General features: G+C 48.5%; 1 protein-coding gene across 3 annotated transcripts in view; it reads right to left on the bottom strand.

Annotated features, from left to right (window-relative positions):
- Window positions 495–15,471, bottom strand: part of ARAP3 (ArfGAP with RhoGAP domain, ankyrin repeat and PH domain 3) — a 28,051-nt gene continuing 13,074 nt past the window's right edge. Inside the window, exons 17-32 of one of the 3 annotated variants that reach the window (XM_005683063.3) lie at window positions 15,085–15,148; window positions 14,688–14,851; window positions 9,788–10,000; window positions 9,419–9,524; window positions 8,133–8,280; window positions 7,741–7,809; window positions 5,511–5,585; window positions 5,298–5,412; window positions 3,490–3,618; window positions 3,258–3,391; window positions 2,939–3,021; window positions 2,805–2,840; window positions 2,636–2,699; window positions 2,400–2,537; window positions 2,159–2,197; window positions 495–1,666 (exon numbers count right to left, since the gene is read on the bottom strand). In XM_005683063.3, the coding sequence (XP_005683120.2) occupies window positions 1,181–1,666; window positions 2,159–2,197; window positions 2,400–2,537; window positions 2,636–2,699; window positions 2,805–2,840; window positions 2,939–3,021; window positions 3,258–3,391; window positions 3,490–3,618; window positions 5,298–5,412; window positions 5,511–5,585; window positions 7,741–7,809; window positions 8,133–8,280; window positions 9,419–9,524; window positions 9,788–10,000; window positions 14,688–14,851; window positions 15,085–15,148 (2,063 nt within the window). In that variant the 3' untranslated portion in view covers window positions 495–1,180. The remainder of the gene's footprint in view (window positions 1,667–2,158; window positions 2,198–2,399; window positions 2,538–2,635; window positions 2,700–2,804; window positions 2,841–2,938; window positions 3,022–3,257; window positions 3,392–3,489; window positions 3,619–5,297; window positions 5,413–5,510; window positions 5,586–7,740; window positions 7,810–8,132; window positions 8,281–9,418; window positions 9,525–9,787; window positions 10,001–14,687; window positions 14,852–15,084; window positions 15,149–15,471) is intronic. The other 2 variants (XM_018050219.1, XM_018050220.1) reach the window with 2 other exon arrangements.

The following is a 15,471-nucleotide window of genomic DNA, read 5'->3' as shown; positions in this document are numbered from 1 at the left end:
GGAGAAAATGTCATCCTTCTCTTCCCTAAAACTTGATTGCTTCATAATAAAATCATGGCCTACAAGACTGTGCATGATTAGGTCCCTGCCCATCTTTCCCCCTCAGCCCATACTGTGGTGTCACTCCAGTCTCCTTGCTCTTCCCCCAGTATGCCAAGTCCCTTTGCACTGCAGACCCTTCATAGCTACTGCCTTTCCATTCCTTCTGGAGTGCTCCTTCTCCCAGCATTCCACATGCCTGGCTTCTTCTTACATTTCAGCTCTTCACAGAAACCCTTCCACCCAGCCCAGTGCCACCTCCACAAGCACATCACTTTGGTTTAGTTGTTTCACAGCACTGATTGTGTGTGTGCATTTTCTGTTTTCCCTCTACAGTGGAAGCTCCATTAAAGCAAGGACCCTATCTCTTTTGTTCACACTATATCCCCAATACCTGGCACCAATTAGGTGTTCAGTATATACATGTTGAATAACTGAATGAATGAATGGCAGCCTTTTTGTTTCAAGGTTTATTAACAGTGACCCATCCTTTCTGGCTCCTCTTTGCCCCAGCTCCCAACCCTAATCAACCTCCCACTCAAGGGCTTCAATGTAGTTTCTGAATGTTGAAGGTGGGGTAGGATAAACTTGGAGATCATTCAAATTTGTGCCTTCCAGGGACTTCCCTGGCAGTCCAGTGGTTAAGACTTCATGCTTCCACTGCAGGGGGATGCCAGTTTGATCCCTGGTCAGGGAACTAAGATCCCGCATGCCGAGTGGTGTGGCCAAAAAAAAAAAAAAAAAGTTTGCCTTCCAAATCTTTTTACTGTTAATGCATAAAACAATTCTTTTCAAACCCCAAATCTCTCACAGAACCCCTACATATCAAATACATAAAGCAGGAATTGCCCTCTTGAGGGACACTATGTGGGGCTTACAGTTCTGAGAAGGTTTAACATTCATTGTTCTTCTGATTTCAGTTACTTCCTGGGACAGGTGAGTCAGCGGAGGCCGAGCGGCGCCACGACCTGCCCCTTTTCTGAGCCGGATGCTGTCTCGGGAGCTCTTGGCCCTGTGCTCCTTCCACAGCACCAGACTGGACTCTGGGTCTTTCCAGCCAGGGCAGATGTGCCCCAGCAGTGTCTGCCATGGAGAGAGCTTGGGTCTTTGATTACTTACCCCTCAGACTGCTGTCCCAGAGTCATGTGAGGGGCTGGCTGGGGGGTAGACTGGAAGTGCAGGGAGTTTGGGTGGGGAAGCCAGGTGTCTGTGTTGGAAGGCCACTGGGGCTCGGGGGCTGGGGGCTGGACGGTTGAGAAGGGCTGCCCAGGCCTATGGTGGTCTCTCCCTTCCTCAGGATGAGGCTGCTCAGCTCCTGGAGTAGCTGTTCCTCCAGGGACCCATGTGTCTGGGGACTGCTCTTGGAAGGGGGGCCCGGAGGGGGCTCAGGCGGCCTCTCCTCCCAGGCCTGGGGGCCTGCTTTGGACAGAAGATATTGATCAAAGGACCTCTGGCTGGGGAGGGCGGTCTCCGGCTTGGCTGTCCGCTCCCGTGGGGTAGAGAAGGAGGTGGAGATGTCCTCGGTCAGCTCGGGGAAGGCCCCCACTTCCTCATACACCGGCTCCTCATACACAGGCTCCTCCAGTTCTTCCTGCTCCTCCACAGACCCCTGGGACGACTTCATTGGCTGGATGAGAATGGGGTCACCAGAGGCAGGCACAGAGTTAGAGTTCCCAGATTATTAACCGCTAACATTTATTGAGCTCTTCCTCTTGAGATGCTGCAAAAATACTTTCGCATGTATGATGTCAAAAACAGCCCTGTATGATGGATACACTGCAGGTGAGTGAGCTGAGGTACAGAGGAGTTAAATAAGTTGCCCAGGATCACACAGAAGTAAATGGTGGAGCTGGGGCTTGAACCTAGGTCTGTCTGACTCCAAAATGCATTCACTTAACCATTTCCTTCTACTTCTCAAATTCTGTGACCACTTCCCCCTTTCTTCACTGCATCCTACCATCCCTTGTTTTCCTCATTCCTTCAGGTCACAACACTCTCTGTCCACCCACACACACACTCATGGTTGGCCTGCATTGGGCAAATACAGAGAGCACATGGACTCAAGCAGCACAGAGCACAGGGCTGACAGGCACAGAACTGGAGCAGGCACAGTACTCACAAAGAACATGGACAGGGTCCTCCGGTTGTGAAGTCGCCGCTGGGCACAGGTAGGGTGGGGAGGCAAGGAGGGAGAAACACAGAGACACAGTGAGGCCTGGCAGCAGGAGCTTCAGGTGGAGAGTTGGGGCACAGAGAAGGCAGAGTGGGCACCAGGCTGGCAGACATGCCATTTCCTCCTGCAGTGTGGCCAGGGCATGGGCAGGGACCCTGAGGCATTGGGCATGCTAGGGGAACCTCACCAGGGTCTGATTGGCAGACAGGAGGGTGGCCCCACTGTCATCCCCACGGATGGGCAGCAAAGGCATGGTGCCAAACTTCTGACGGGCGAGGTCAGAGGAGGAATGGCGTCGTAAGACCACTGGCTGCTGGTCATCGTGCTGGAGAGAGGGCAAGGGGAGGCACTGGTGGGCATAGGAGCTACTGAGGGTAGAGCTGGGCCCACAGACCTGGCTCTCAGCTCCCTCCTTCCCCTTACCTGGGCTTTGAGGATGCTGGTGGTCCAGTCCCACATCTCATCCTCGTCTGTGCAGGACAGGTAGCTGGGGGTGATCAGAGTGGGATCACCAGGAGGGAAGGGGTCACAACTAGAGAGATGGAGGATAGGAAAGGCCGGAGGACAGGGAGACTGGCTGGGAGGTACTCACAGGTGCATCTTCTCCAGCATCAATGTGAAGCCCCATCTGTGAAGCAAAGGAGACCAGTAATGGGTGATCAGAAAGGCCAGAGGGCAGGTGGCATTTCATGCCTCTAGAAGGGTGGACTGGGGGGAAAAACTCACGGGGTGGGAGGCTTGAACTTTTTGCGGATTCCCAGGTAGACCTTGGCATCTTCCAAAGGCCACTCTCGTTCCGGCTTAGAGCTCTGACAACATGAAGGCCAGCAGTGAGGTTGAGAGGTGAGAGAGAAGGATCATGGTTAAGGAGGTCAAGAAACCATGGAAGCACTGGAGTTGTATGAAGCCAAAGGGTCAGAGAGGTCAAAGGGCCAGGGAAGCAATGAGACTGATGGAAAAATGGGCTGTGGAGTGACAGGGTCGAGCAGTCAGGGCTCCTCCTACATAGCCACCCAGCCTCCCTCCGCACTCGCCCAGGGCCCACCTTCTTCTCCTTGAGCAGCAGCAGGCAACGGCCACGCAACAGAAAGAACCTCTCCTGGAAGCGGTTTCCCAGCAAGCGGGGGGGCTCCTCCCGACACCGCAGCAGCCCCACCCGTGGGCTCTCACGCCGGATACCTGAGCACAGATGGGCAGGGCAGGGCTAGGTGGAGGGTCCCTGGGAGAGGCCTGGGGTGGGGGGTGGTGGTGGTACTGGGCTGAAGAAGGAGGCTCACCTGTGAAGAGGCAGCCAGCATGGGCCAGAGAGACTTTTCTCAGGAGCAGGGAGGCCGAGCAGGGCTCTGGGAGTTGGCACCATTGGAGGGCCTGCTCAAGGACCCTTTCCTTGGGGTGCAGTGGCCGCTCTAGGGGGCAAGGTGAGGGTAAGTGTCAACCAGATATCCATCCACAGCCTGGCACCCCCTCCTCCTTGCCCACCAGTCACTCATTCATTCATCCAGCCAGCCACAGGCATAATTTAGCACTGACTGTGCCCGGCATCGGGCTGCCCTGGGGATACAGTAGGGAGCCTGAAACACCCAGCCTGCCTTCACAAAGCCCACAGCCTGGCAAGGGAGCAGAGAGTAACAGATAAGTAAATCAGGTAAAGACAAACCATAATTCTGAAGGAAACAATAAAAATCTGAGAGAGAGAGAAACAGGGCAGCTACTGAGATAGGGTGACCAGGCAAAGCCTTTCAGAGGAAGCATTTGAAGATGAGAGACAGAGCCTGAAGGAGTGGGAAGAACAAGCCACTCAGAGATGGGGGAAGAGGACACCAGGGATGACGAAATGCAGCACCAAAGGCCCTGAGTGAGGGAAGATGTGCTTGAGGAACTTAACAGCCAGCGTGGCTGAAGCAAGGAAAACACGTCATTTGAGATGAAATCTGAAGAGTGAGTGCCAGATATTTAGGGTTTTGTGGGCTAGAATAAAGGGTTTGAATTTTATTTTAAGTGCAACGGGAAGCCATTGGAAGGTTTTAACCACGGGAGTGGCATGATGATATTTATGCTTGAACATGCTCATTGACTGCTGTGTGGAAAGTGGATTGTTGGAAGGCAAGAAGGGACACTGGCCAGCTGTGCCTTATATGGAGCTGTCCATTTTTGTGGTTAGTGTTGGGGTGCAGAAAGATCATGGTGACTTCAACTAAAGTGGTAGCAATGGAAATGGAGAGGTGGTATATTTAGAAAGATACATTTAGACTCAAGAGGACTAGTTAGCCAGTAGGTATGAAGATGAAGGAACAGAAGGAGTCCCAGAGGACTCCCAAGTGTCTGGCCTCGATAACTGGGTGAATGCTGATTCAATGACTGAGTCAGGAAAACTAGGAAATGGCTTGGGCTTTTTGTCAGGGGAGGGGGTTGGGAATTGAGTTTGGTCTTAGAATTTTTTAATCACTTTTTTCTTCTTTTTTGGTTGTACACCTGGCATGTGGGACCGCTGGTTCCCCAACCAGAGATCAAACCTGCATCCCCTCCAGTGGAAGTGTGGCGTCTTAACCACTGGACTGCCAGGGAAGTCCCGGTCTTAGGCATTTAAAATATGAGATGTTACAAGATGTACAAGTGAAGGTGTCAAGCAGGCAGCTGGCTATGTGAGTCTGGAGCTCAGAGGAGGGGACCACACATAAACATTTGGGGCCAGCTTATTAGTGGTATTTAGAGCCACAGGAATGGATGAACTCACCCAAGGAAACACACAGATAGAGAAAGGAAGAGGGTTGAGGATTGAGTCCCAAGTCCCTCCAGCAGCTGGAGCCTGGGCAAAGTAGAAAGAGACACCTCTTTTGAGGTGAAAGAGAAACCAAGGGTCTTTGGGGCCCAAAAGACAAGAGGACAGAGAGGAAATAGATCCCACATGCCGCAACTAAAAATCCCACTTGACGCAACTAAGACATGGCACAGCCAAACAAATAAATACAAAAAGGAAAAAAAAAAAAGAAAGACCGAGAGGACAGCTGCGCATCTGGTAACCCAGAAGTCTTGGTGACTTTCACCCCAAACACACATGCAAGCGCACATACGCTGTCATACGCACCAAGCTCCCCGTGCTCTCGAATCTCAAATGTCACCCACAAGTCCGTCCCAGCTGCCGTCCCCCGAATCTCCAATACTTGGTTGGTCAGCTCCTCAGCAGTCAGTGTTGGGGACACCTGGGGTCAGGGCATGAGCAGAGGACCCACGCGGGTTAGGCTACTGCCCCTGCTGCCCGCCACCCTCTCACCTCCCCTCCTGTCCCCTCAGGACTCACCTTCAGGGTGACACAGTTGTCTGGGAGCTGCTGCTCTATGAAGACCTCCATGATGAGGTCTCCAGCCTGGGACAGCTGAGGGGAGGAGTAAAGAAATGAGAAGGACACAGACAGTACGAAGAATCAAGGTTGTCTCATGAGTGCTTCCCCCACAGAGGCCTCCTCTGAACCCTCACCCCAAGCATCCCTCAGACCCTTTAAAGAGAAGAAACTCCAGGCGTGGTGGCACTGTGTGCAGTAGTGCTTGAGAAGACAGTCTGGAGTCTGGGTTCCAACTCTGCCACTCGCTACAGTACAGCCTTGAATAAATGACCCTTCAAACCTCAGTATCTTTGAAAAAATGGGGCCACCTACCTCCTAGAGTTGTGTGGCACTAAAGATAATCACGATGGTGTGATCACTCATCTAGAGCCAGACATCCTGGAATGTGAAGTCTAGTGGGCCTTAGAAAGCATCACTACGAACAAAGCTAGTGGAGGTGATGGAATTCCAGTTGAGCTCTTGCAAATCCTGAAAGATGATGCTGTGAAAGTGCTACACTCAATATGCCAGCAAATCTGGAAAACTCAGCAGTGGCCACAGGACTGGAAAAGGTCAGTTTTCATTTCAATCCCAAGAAAGGCAATGCCAAAGAATGCTCAAACGACCACAATTGCATTCATCTCACACGCTAGTAAAGTAATGCTCAAAATTCTCCAAGCCAGGCTTCAGCAATACCTGAATCATGAACTCCCTGATGTTCAAGCTGGTTTTAGAAAAGGCAGAGGAACCAGAGATCAAATTGCCAACATCCGCTGGATCATGGAAAAAGCAAGAGAGTTCCAGAAAAAACATCTATTTCCGCTTTATCGACTATGCCAAAGCCTTTCACTGTGTGGATCACAATAAGCTTTGGAAAATTCTGAAAGAGATGGGAATAACAACCCACCTGACCTGCCTCTTGAGAAACCTGTATGCAGGTCAGGAAGCAACAGTTAGAACTGGACATGGAACAACAGACTGGTTCCAAATAGGAAAAGGCGTACGTCAAGGCTGTATATTGTCACCCTGCTCATTTAACTTCTATGTAGAGTACATCATGAGAAATGCTGGGCTGGAAGAACCACAAGCTGGAGTCAAGATTGCGGGGAGAAATATCAATAACCTCATATATGCAGATGACACCACTCTTATGGCAGACAGTGAAGAGGAACTAAAAAGCCTCTTGATGAAAGTGAAAGTGGAGAGTGAAAAAGTTGGCTTAAAGCTCAACATTCAGAAAACGAAGATCGTGGCATCTGGTCCCATCACTTCATGGGAAATAGATGGGGAAACAGTGGAAACAGTGTCAGACTTTATTTTGGGGGGCTCCAAAATCACTTCAGATGGTGATTGCAGCCATGAAATTAAAAGACGCTTACTCCTTGGAAGAAAAGTTATGACCAACCTAGATAGCATATTGAAAAGCAGAGACATTACTTTGCCAGCAAAGGTCCGTCTAGTCAAGGCATGTATGGGTGTGAGAGCCGGACTGTCAAGAAGGCTGAGCACCAAAGAACTGATGCTTTTGAACTGTGGTGTTGAAGAAGACTCTTGAGAGTCCCTTGGACTGCAAGGAGATCCAACCAGTCCATTCTGAAGGAGATCAGCCCTGGGATTTCTTTGGAGGGAATGATGCTAAAGCTGAAACTCCAGTACTTTGGCCACCTCATGTGAAGAGTTGACTCATTGGAAAAGACTCTGATGCTGGGAGGGGTTGGGGGCAGGATAAGAGGACGACCGAGAATGAGATGGCTGGATGGCATCACGGACTCGATAGACGAGAGTCTGAGTGAACTCCGGGAGTTGGTGATGGACAGGGAGGCCTGGCGTGCTGCAATTCTTGGGGTCGCAAAGTCGGACATGACTGAGCGACTGAACTGAACTGAACTGAACTGAAAGTGAGATTACAGGTGCTTGGAATATAATTTGTCCTCAGATGTTAACAACAGCATTTATTATTCTTCTCACCTCTTTGTCTAACTTAGCTAACCCTTCCTTGGATCTCTATACCTGGAACTGAAGTGCTCCTTCCACCCTTCTGTAATGAAGAACCCTCAGGGTAGAATAAATGGAGGAAATCCTAAACCAACCACCCCTCCCCAAAGCACTTCTCTCCTTGGGTTTCCTGGAACCCAGAAGCAGAAGGTCACCTTCCTATCTCGATGTCCCCTCCTGGCCCACTCAGAAGCCTAGGGTCAGGACAAGTTACCTGCACGTCCTTCCAGGTGGTGATAAGACTGACCTCCAAGTCAATCTGGGCTACCTGGTCAGGGTCGATCTGTGGAAGAGCCAAAAGGGTATGTGTCTGTGTGTCTGTGTCTGAGTGTCTGCGTGCATTAGCGGGAGGCTCCCGGGATAGGGGCTAAGCCCAGAGACATGTGCAAGACCAGAGCCCGTGGAGGAGAAGGGGAGAGGCCAGAAGAGCTGAGAGCTAAGGGGCAAGGATGTTAGGAGTGCGGTTACAGGAGACGGGGCCCAGGGCTCTGGGATGGGGTTCCTGATGCAGAGGGCCTTTAGAGGGTGAGGTTAGGGGTTTGTTGGGACAAGCAGGATCCAGCGCCCAGGGAGAGGGACCGTAGGTCAGGGGTCGGGAAAGCTTACATCAAAGACAGAGATGTAGCCATCGATGAGCTCCTGCAGCACTCGCACCTCGTGCTCCCCCCGCCCATCTGTCTGGAACACGCTGGGCGCGAACAGCAGTGCCAGGTTTCGCGTGCACATCTGGTTCAGAGAAGCACACTTCTGCACCCTGTGGAGGGGTGTGAGCGTCTCGGGTGGGTACAGCAGTCATTCGCAAACACTTATTGAATCCCTGCTATATGCCTGGGCTAAGCACTTGGGCTACAGCAGTGAGTTAGACACAACCCTGCCCTCAAGGAGCTCCCAGTCTAGGGGAGAGACAGACTTATACATAGGGGTCAGCAAACTTTTTATGTAAGTTTATAGATAGTAAATATTTTAGGCTTTCATGCTGTGCCATCTGTCACAACCCCTCAACTCTGCTCTGGGAGTGTGAAAGGACCATGGAATATATATAGAAGAATGGGTATGACTTTAGATTTTATGCAAGACTTAATTTACAAAAATAAGCAATGAGCTGGATTTGGCCCAGAGGCCATAATTGTCCAGTCTGTAATCAGTACCATACAACTGAGGTTCATCCTAGAATCATCAAAAAATCTGTCTCTCCCAGTCGACTGGTAAAGGTAGACCTGCATCTTATTCCTCTTTGTGTCTCCAACATCTAATCCTTTGCTGCCATAGAATATTAAAGAAAACAAAATAATGCTGATCGTTCACCATTTCTGAATGCTTACCACATATATGCCAGGTGCTGTAATAAGTTTACAAGTACATCATTTAAATCTCATATAACCTATGAGGTGGATGGTGGTGGTGATGGTTTAGTTGCTGAGTCATGTCCAACTCTTTGCGACCCCCTGGAGTCTCTTTGCCCACCAAGCTCCTCTGTCCATGGGATTTCCCAGGCCAGAACACTAGAGTGTGTTGCCATGCCCTACTACAGGAAATCTTCCCAGACCAGGGATTGAACCCTGGTCTTCTGCATTGGCAGGAGGATTCTTTACTGCTGAGCCAGCAGGGAAGCCCATGAGGTGGATACTGTACCTTATACCATCTTCCTATTACAAATGAGGAAACTGAGGCTTAAAGAAAACAGATAATTTATCCAAAGTCATGTGCTAGAATAGTGGAGTTAGATTGAGGCCTAGGTCTGTCTGACCCCAAAGTCTATCCTGTGAACCTTTATGCTGTTACACCTTCACTGAACAATTGTCTATGGGATGGATATGTGAATGTAAGTGAGGGATTGGACAGAGGTGACGAAGGGTCAGGGGGGAAACCTGCATGAGTCTGGCTGTACTGACCGATAGAGATGCCCAATGAGGGTGGCCAGTGTGCGGCGGTTGACCCGTGGCAGGCAGCCAATCACTTCTTTGTATTTCTCCAGGCGCTGGTTCTTCTGGGGCAGCTCTGGGGACATGATGGGCAAGGAGTGGAGAGAGTCAGGGAAATAAGAGCAGAGGGATTTTTAGAGAAACAAACCCAGGATGGATGTTTCTCTGCCCCTTCCCACCTTTCCCTGAGCTGAGTCCCTGGGTGGTCAGCCAACTGTGGCAGAAGTATTGGGGTGGGGGCTGCCCAATCCCACAAGGGTGCCTCAGAGATTCTGGGAGGGGGGGCGTGGAGTTCCTGGTTGGGTCTCCATTGCCCGTGAGGCTCTTGAGAGTACCCACCAGCAGCCTCCCTCCAGCGAGGCAGCAACCGTGCAGAGGTCACAGGATCATCAAGCTCTCGAAAGAAGCGTTTGAGCGTGTCGGTGACATCCTCCACAAAGTGTTCCCCTGGTCGGAGCCTCACAGACCGGGCATCCCGCCGGAACTCAGCCAGCAGCTTCAGGCTGCGGGCACGGGCACCCCCTTTCCGGTATACGCCCTCCAGCCGGAGCCCTGTGAACAGCCAGCATCTCAGCTCACTGCTGCCCAAGACCTGCTATCACTCACCCAGTGCCCTGTCTGTGACCCACCTCCCCCCATACTGTACATGGCTATCAGGGGTAGGATGGTCAGACAGAAATCAGCCTCTCTGGTCTTGCTGCTCGGGTCCCTACTCCAGCCCTTGCCTTCTGAAGGTCCATCCCTAACCATGCCATCACACTGCAGCCCCCTTCTCTCCTCACCACTTTGATCTTTAAATAGCACTCTATGAAATCACATCACACTCAGGACATGTTATTCACAGGTTTTGAATTTATGAATTCATCTACCTGCTAAAATGTATTTGGAACCCCCAAATCAATACCCGTGGCACTCTGCAGTCACCTATGAACATGCACAAATGGAGAAAATTTTCAGTTGCCTGATGAATATTTTCCCAGCTTAAGCCTCAAGCAGTAAACAAGTGTCATTCTAATGGTATATTTAGAGCCACATATTTTTGCATTCTTGTTCTTCTTTGGTGGGGGGGAATTTCACTGTTTAAAATGGCCCCCAATTTAGGGCTGAAGTGCTGTCTAGTGTTCCAGAGTACCAGAAGGTTGTGATGTGCCGTGTGGAGAAAACACATGTGTCAGGTAAGCTTTGTTCAGGCATGAGTTATAGTACTGCTGGCAGCAAGTTCAAAGTTAACAAATCAACTGTATAGTAAATAAAGTGCCTTTAAAGCAGACTCATGGATACAGAAAACAAACTAGTGGTGACCATTACGGACAGCGAATAGGGGAGGAGCAGTATACTATTAGGTATAAAATAAACTGCAAGAATATATTGTATAACACAGGGAAAACAACAAATATTTTAGAGTAACTATAAATGGAGTACAATCTTCAAAAATAGTGAATCACTATATTGTACCCCTATAATTTACCAAATATTTTACATCAACCATACTTCAATAAAAAAATAATAAAATAAAAAAATTTTAAAAGATGAAAGCTTGGACCTATACTCAATATGTTATAATAACCTATAATGGAAAAGAATCTGAAAAAGAATATAGGTATTATATATTTATACACACATACACACACACGTATGTAACTGAATTACTTTGTTTACACCTGAAACTAACACAACATTGTGAATTAATTATAATTCAATTTAAAAAGAGAGGAAAAGAAGATGAAAACTTAAAAATATTAAAAGTGTCTTCAAACAGAAGCACACATAAAACAAAGTTCCATATTGATCAACTGATGAAAATATGACCAGAATTTCCCAGGAACTTAACTCTGTATTTCCACTGGGGCAACAGTTCAGCATTCATTGATCCAGTGTTTTCCGTGACTTTATAACTGCCATGAATCATGAGAACTGAGTGTATTTGTTTTCTTAATTATTACTCATCATTCCCACCAGTCTCTGAGCTTCACAGAACCTTCCTCATTCACTGCGCCTCTTGCCGTGGCTGGCACAGGGGAGCAGCTCAATAAATATGTGTTGAATGAAGAGTGGCGGTACAAGATCTGTGGAGCAGCAGGGAAGAACAACCAGACTTTCTCCAGGGCTTTTCACTAAGCGAACACATGTGAGGCTGAGAAGCAGATGGGGTCTAGTAAGTTTGAGGAGTCAGTACATGAGGCTACTGCAAAGGCGTGGAGGATGTCTTTAACCACTGACTATCCATTGTCTGTGTAGTAAGCACAACTATTTGTAGGCACGTGGATGTGTCTTTTTCCCCTTTACTGTCCTCCTTAGTTTTCTGAGAATTTTCTTCTCAAGAGTCCAGCCCTCTAAAGAGGGTTTGCTGGGGGAAAAGAATCAATTTGATCCTTACTTGGTAAAGAGCAAAGAGCAGAGGCGAAAACTCACAAAGAATTCTGGGAACCCCTTGCACAGTTCATCCTTTATGGCTGGAAAACCCTCCCACACAGAATAATTCTACTCAGACCCTCAACGATTTTGCTGCTCAGCTTGGCTCTTGCCAAATAGCTGCGCTCTCTCTGTTCTCCATAGCTCTGCATCTCCAGTCACATCTGAGGGCCCTGCTCCTTCCATGCCCACACCCCAGTAAGAGTGGCTATGGAACACTTCAGTTCAGTTCAGTCGCTCAGTCATGTCTGACTCTTTGTGACCCTATGGACTGCAGCATGCCAGGCCTCCCTGTCCATCACCAACTCCCGGAGCTTACTCAAACTCATGTCCATTGAATCAGTGATGCCATCCAACCATCTCATCCTCTGTCGTCCCCTTCTCCTCCCGCCTTCAATCTTTCCCAGCATCAGGGTCTTTTCAAATGAGTCAGTGCTTCGCATCAGGTGGCCAAAGTATTGGAGTTTCAGCTTCAACATCAGTCCTTCCAATGAATACCCAGGACTGATTTCCTTTAGGATGGACTGGTTGGATCTCCTTGCAGTCCAAGGGACTCTCAAGACTCTTCTCCAATACCACAATTCAAAAGCATCAAATCTTTGGCACTCAGCTTTCTTAATAGTCCAAATCTCACATCCATACATGAGTAATAGGAAAACCATAGCATTGACTAGACGGACCTTTGTTGGCAAAGTAATGTCTCTGCTTTTTAATATGCTATCTAGGTTGGTCATAACTTTCCTTCCAAGGAGTAAGCGTCTTTTAATTTCATGGCTGCAGTCACCATCTGCAGTGATTTTGGAGCCCCCCAAGATAAAGTCTCTCACTGTTTCCACTGTTTCCCCATACATTTGCCATGAAGTGATGAGACCCAGATGCCATGATCTTAGTGTTCTGAATGTTGAGCTTTAAGCCAACTTTTTCACTCTCCACTTTCACTTTCATCAAGAGGCTCTTTAGTTCTTCTTCGCTTTCTGCCATCAGGGTGGTGTCATCTGCATATATGAAGTTATTGATATTTCTCCAGGCAATCCTGATTCCAGCTTGTGCTTCATCCAGCCCAGAGTTTCTCATGATGTACTCTGCATACAAGTTAAAATAAGCAGGGTGACAATATACAGCCTTGATGTGCTCCTTTTCCTATTTGAAACCAATCTGTTGTTCCATGTCCAGTTCTAACTGTTGCTTCCTGATCTGCAGATTTCTAAACAGGCAGGTCAGGTAGTCTGGTATTCCTATCTCTTTCAGAATTTGCCACAGTTTATTGTGATCCACACAGTCAAAGCTTTTGGCATAGTCAATAAAGCAGAAATAGATGTTTTTCTGGAATGCTCTTGCTTTTTCAATGATCTAGCAGATGTCGGCAATTTGATTTCTGGTTTCTCTGCCTTTTCTAAAACCAGCTTGAACATCTGGAAGTCCATGGTTCAAGTACTATTGAAGCCTGGCTTGGAGAATTTTGAGTATTACTTTACTAGCATGTGAGATGAGTGCAATTGTGCGGTAGTTTGAGCATTCTTTGGCATTGCCTTTCTTTGGGATTGGAATGAAAACTGACCTTTTCCAGTCCTGTGGCCACTGCTGAGTTTTCCAGATTTGCTGGCATATTGAGTGCAGCACTTTCACAGCATCATCTTTTAGGATTTGAAATAGCTCAACTGGAATTCCATCACCTCCACTAGCTTTGTTCATAGTGATGCTTCCTAAGGCCCACTTGCCTTCACATTCCAGGAAATCTGGCTCTAGGTAAGTGATCACACCATCGTGATTATCTGGGTTAGGAAGATCTATTTTGTACAGTTTTTCTGTGTATTCTTGCCACCTCTTCTTAATATCTTCTGCTTCTGTTAGGTCCATACTATTTCTGTCCTTTATTGAGCCCATCATTGCATGAAATGTCCCTTGGTATCTCTATTTTTCTTGAAGAGATCTCTCAACTTTCCCATTCTATTGTTTTCCTCTATTTCTTTGCATTGATTGCTGAGGAAGGCTTTCTTTTCTCTCCTTGCTATTCTTTGGGACTCTGCATTCAAATGGGTGTATCTTTCCTTTTCTCCTTTGCTTTTCGCTTCTCTTTTTTTCATAGTTATTAATGTAAGGCCTTCTCAGACTGCCATTTTGCTTTTTTGCATTTCTTTTTCTTGGGGATGGTCTTGATCCCTGTCTCCCATACAATGTCACAAACTTCTGTCCATAGTTCATCAAGCACTGTGTCTATCAGATCTAGGCCCTTAAATCGATTTCTCACTTAACCACCTATAGGTCCTAAATGCGTCACATGTGCTCTCTCACTATCACCACTATCTTGGAACATGAGACTGTGAGGATCCCCATTTTCTTTCTTTTTATTTTTTGGCCATACCACACGGCATGTGGGATCTTCCTTGACCAGGGATCAAACCTGTGCCCCCTGCATTGGGATCGTGGAGTCTTAACCACTGGAACTGCCAGGGAAGTCCAATAGCCCCATTTTATTTTTTTAAATCTATTTAATTATTATTAAAGTTTTTGGCTGTACTGTGCAGCATGTGGGATGTTAGTGGCATGCGGGATCTTCGTTTTCTGACCAGGTGTTGAACCTGTTCCCCCTGCATTGGGAGCCTGGATTCCTAACCATTTAACCAGCAGGGAAGTCCTGGCCCACTTTAAAGATGAGGGAACTGAGGCTCAGAAAGGCAGAGCAGCTTGTCACTGTCAGGTTGCAGTCTCTGGAGGCAAAGTGTTTGAAGGCAAGTCACATGCACATCTCCCTCCTCAATCCCGTCTAACCAGCAGTGCCCATGTTCCCCATCCCTCACTAGCTCAGTGTCAGCCAGTACCCACTCACCATGCTGAGTGACAAAACTGATGCAGGCATCCACGATGATGGGGATGTCACCCCTGCTCATCTGCTGCTCCTGCAGCCCTGTGCCTCCCCCGCCGGCTGCCCCCGCAATGGCCGTGTTCCATGCTGAGAAGTCTAGCCGGCCCTCTGCCTGCAGATACAGTGTCCTGAGACCCGAGAGATCTGAGTCAGAGCCAGCTCCAGGGGAGTCCTCAGGCTGAGGCCCAGGAGCACAAGGATCAGACTTCCCAGAGACACCAGCAGGGGGCAGCAACACCCAACCCAGACAGGGCCCCTGACTAGGGAAGTGACTTTGAGGAAGTGGGCAGTAGTCCAGCAGGCCTGGGTGGAAGGTGTGAACTCTGGGGGGGCCCAGAGTCAAGAGTAGGGGAAGACTTACCTCCCTGTCTCCACCAAAACCAAATGCTCTTTCTTGTCCGGGGTGTCAGCTGCTGAGACCACACCTTGGAGGAGAATCATGGGACGTTATCATTGTCATCTTCATCATAGTGATTAATATTCATTAAGATATATTTAAGGTGTGTAGGTTCCATGCCAGGAGGTTTACAATCAATACTGCCTTAAACCTTATGAGTTACATACTATTATCCCCACTTTGGGCTCAGACGGTAAAGAATCCGCCAGCAATGAGGGACACCCATTTCACATAAACTCAGAGAGGTTAAGTAACATGCCTCAGATTACTTGTTACGGCAAAGCTGAGCTTGAACTCAAGTTTCCTGTCTCCAGACCTTTAAAACACTATCCTATACTGTCCCTCTTTTAG

This window comes from Capra hircus, chromosome 7, assembly GCF_001704415.2.
Source record: "Capra hircus breed San Clemente chromosome 7, ASM170441v1, whole genome shotgun sequence".
NCBI classification, from domain to species: domain Eukaryota; kingdom Metazoa; phylum Chordata; class Mammalia; order Artiodactyla; family Bovidae; genus Capra; species Capra hircus.
The sequence above is the reverse complement of the archived record's forward strand: the minus strand, read 5'-3'. Positions and strand labels throughout refer to the sequence as shown.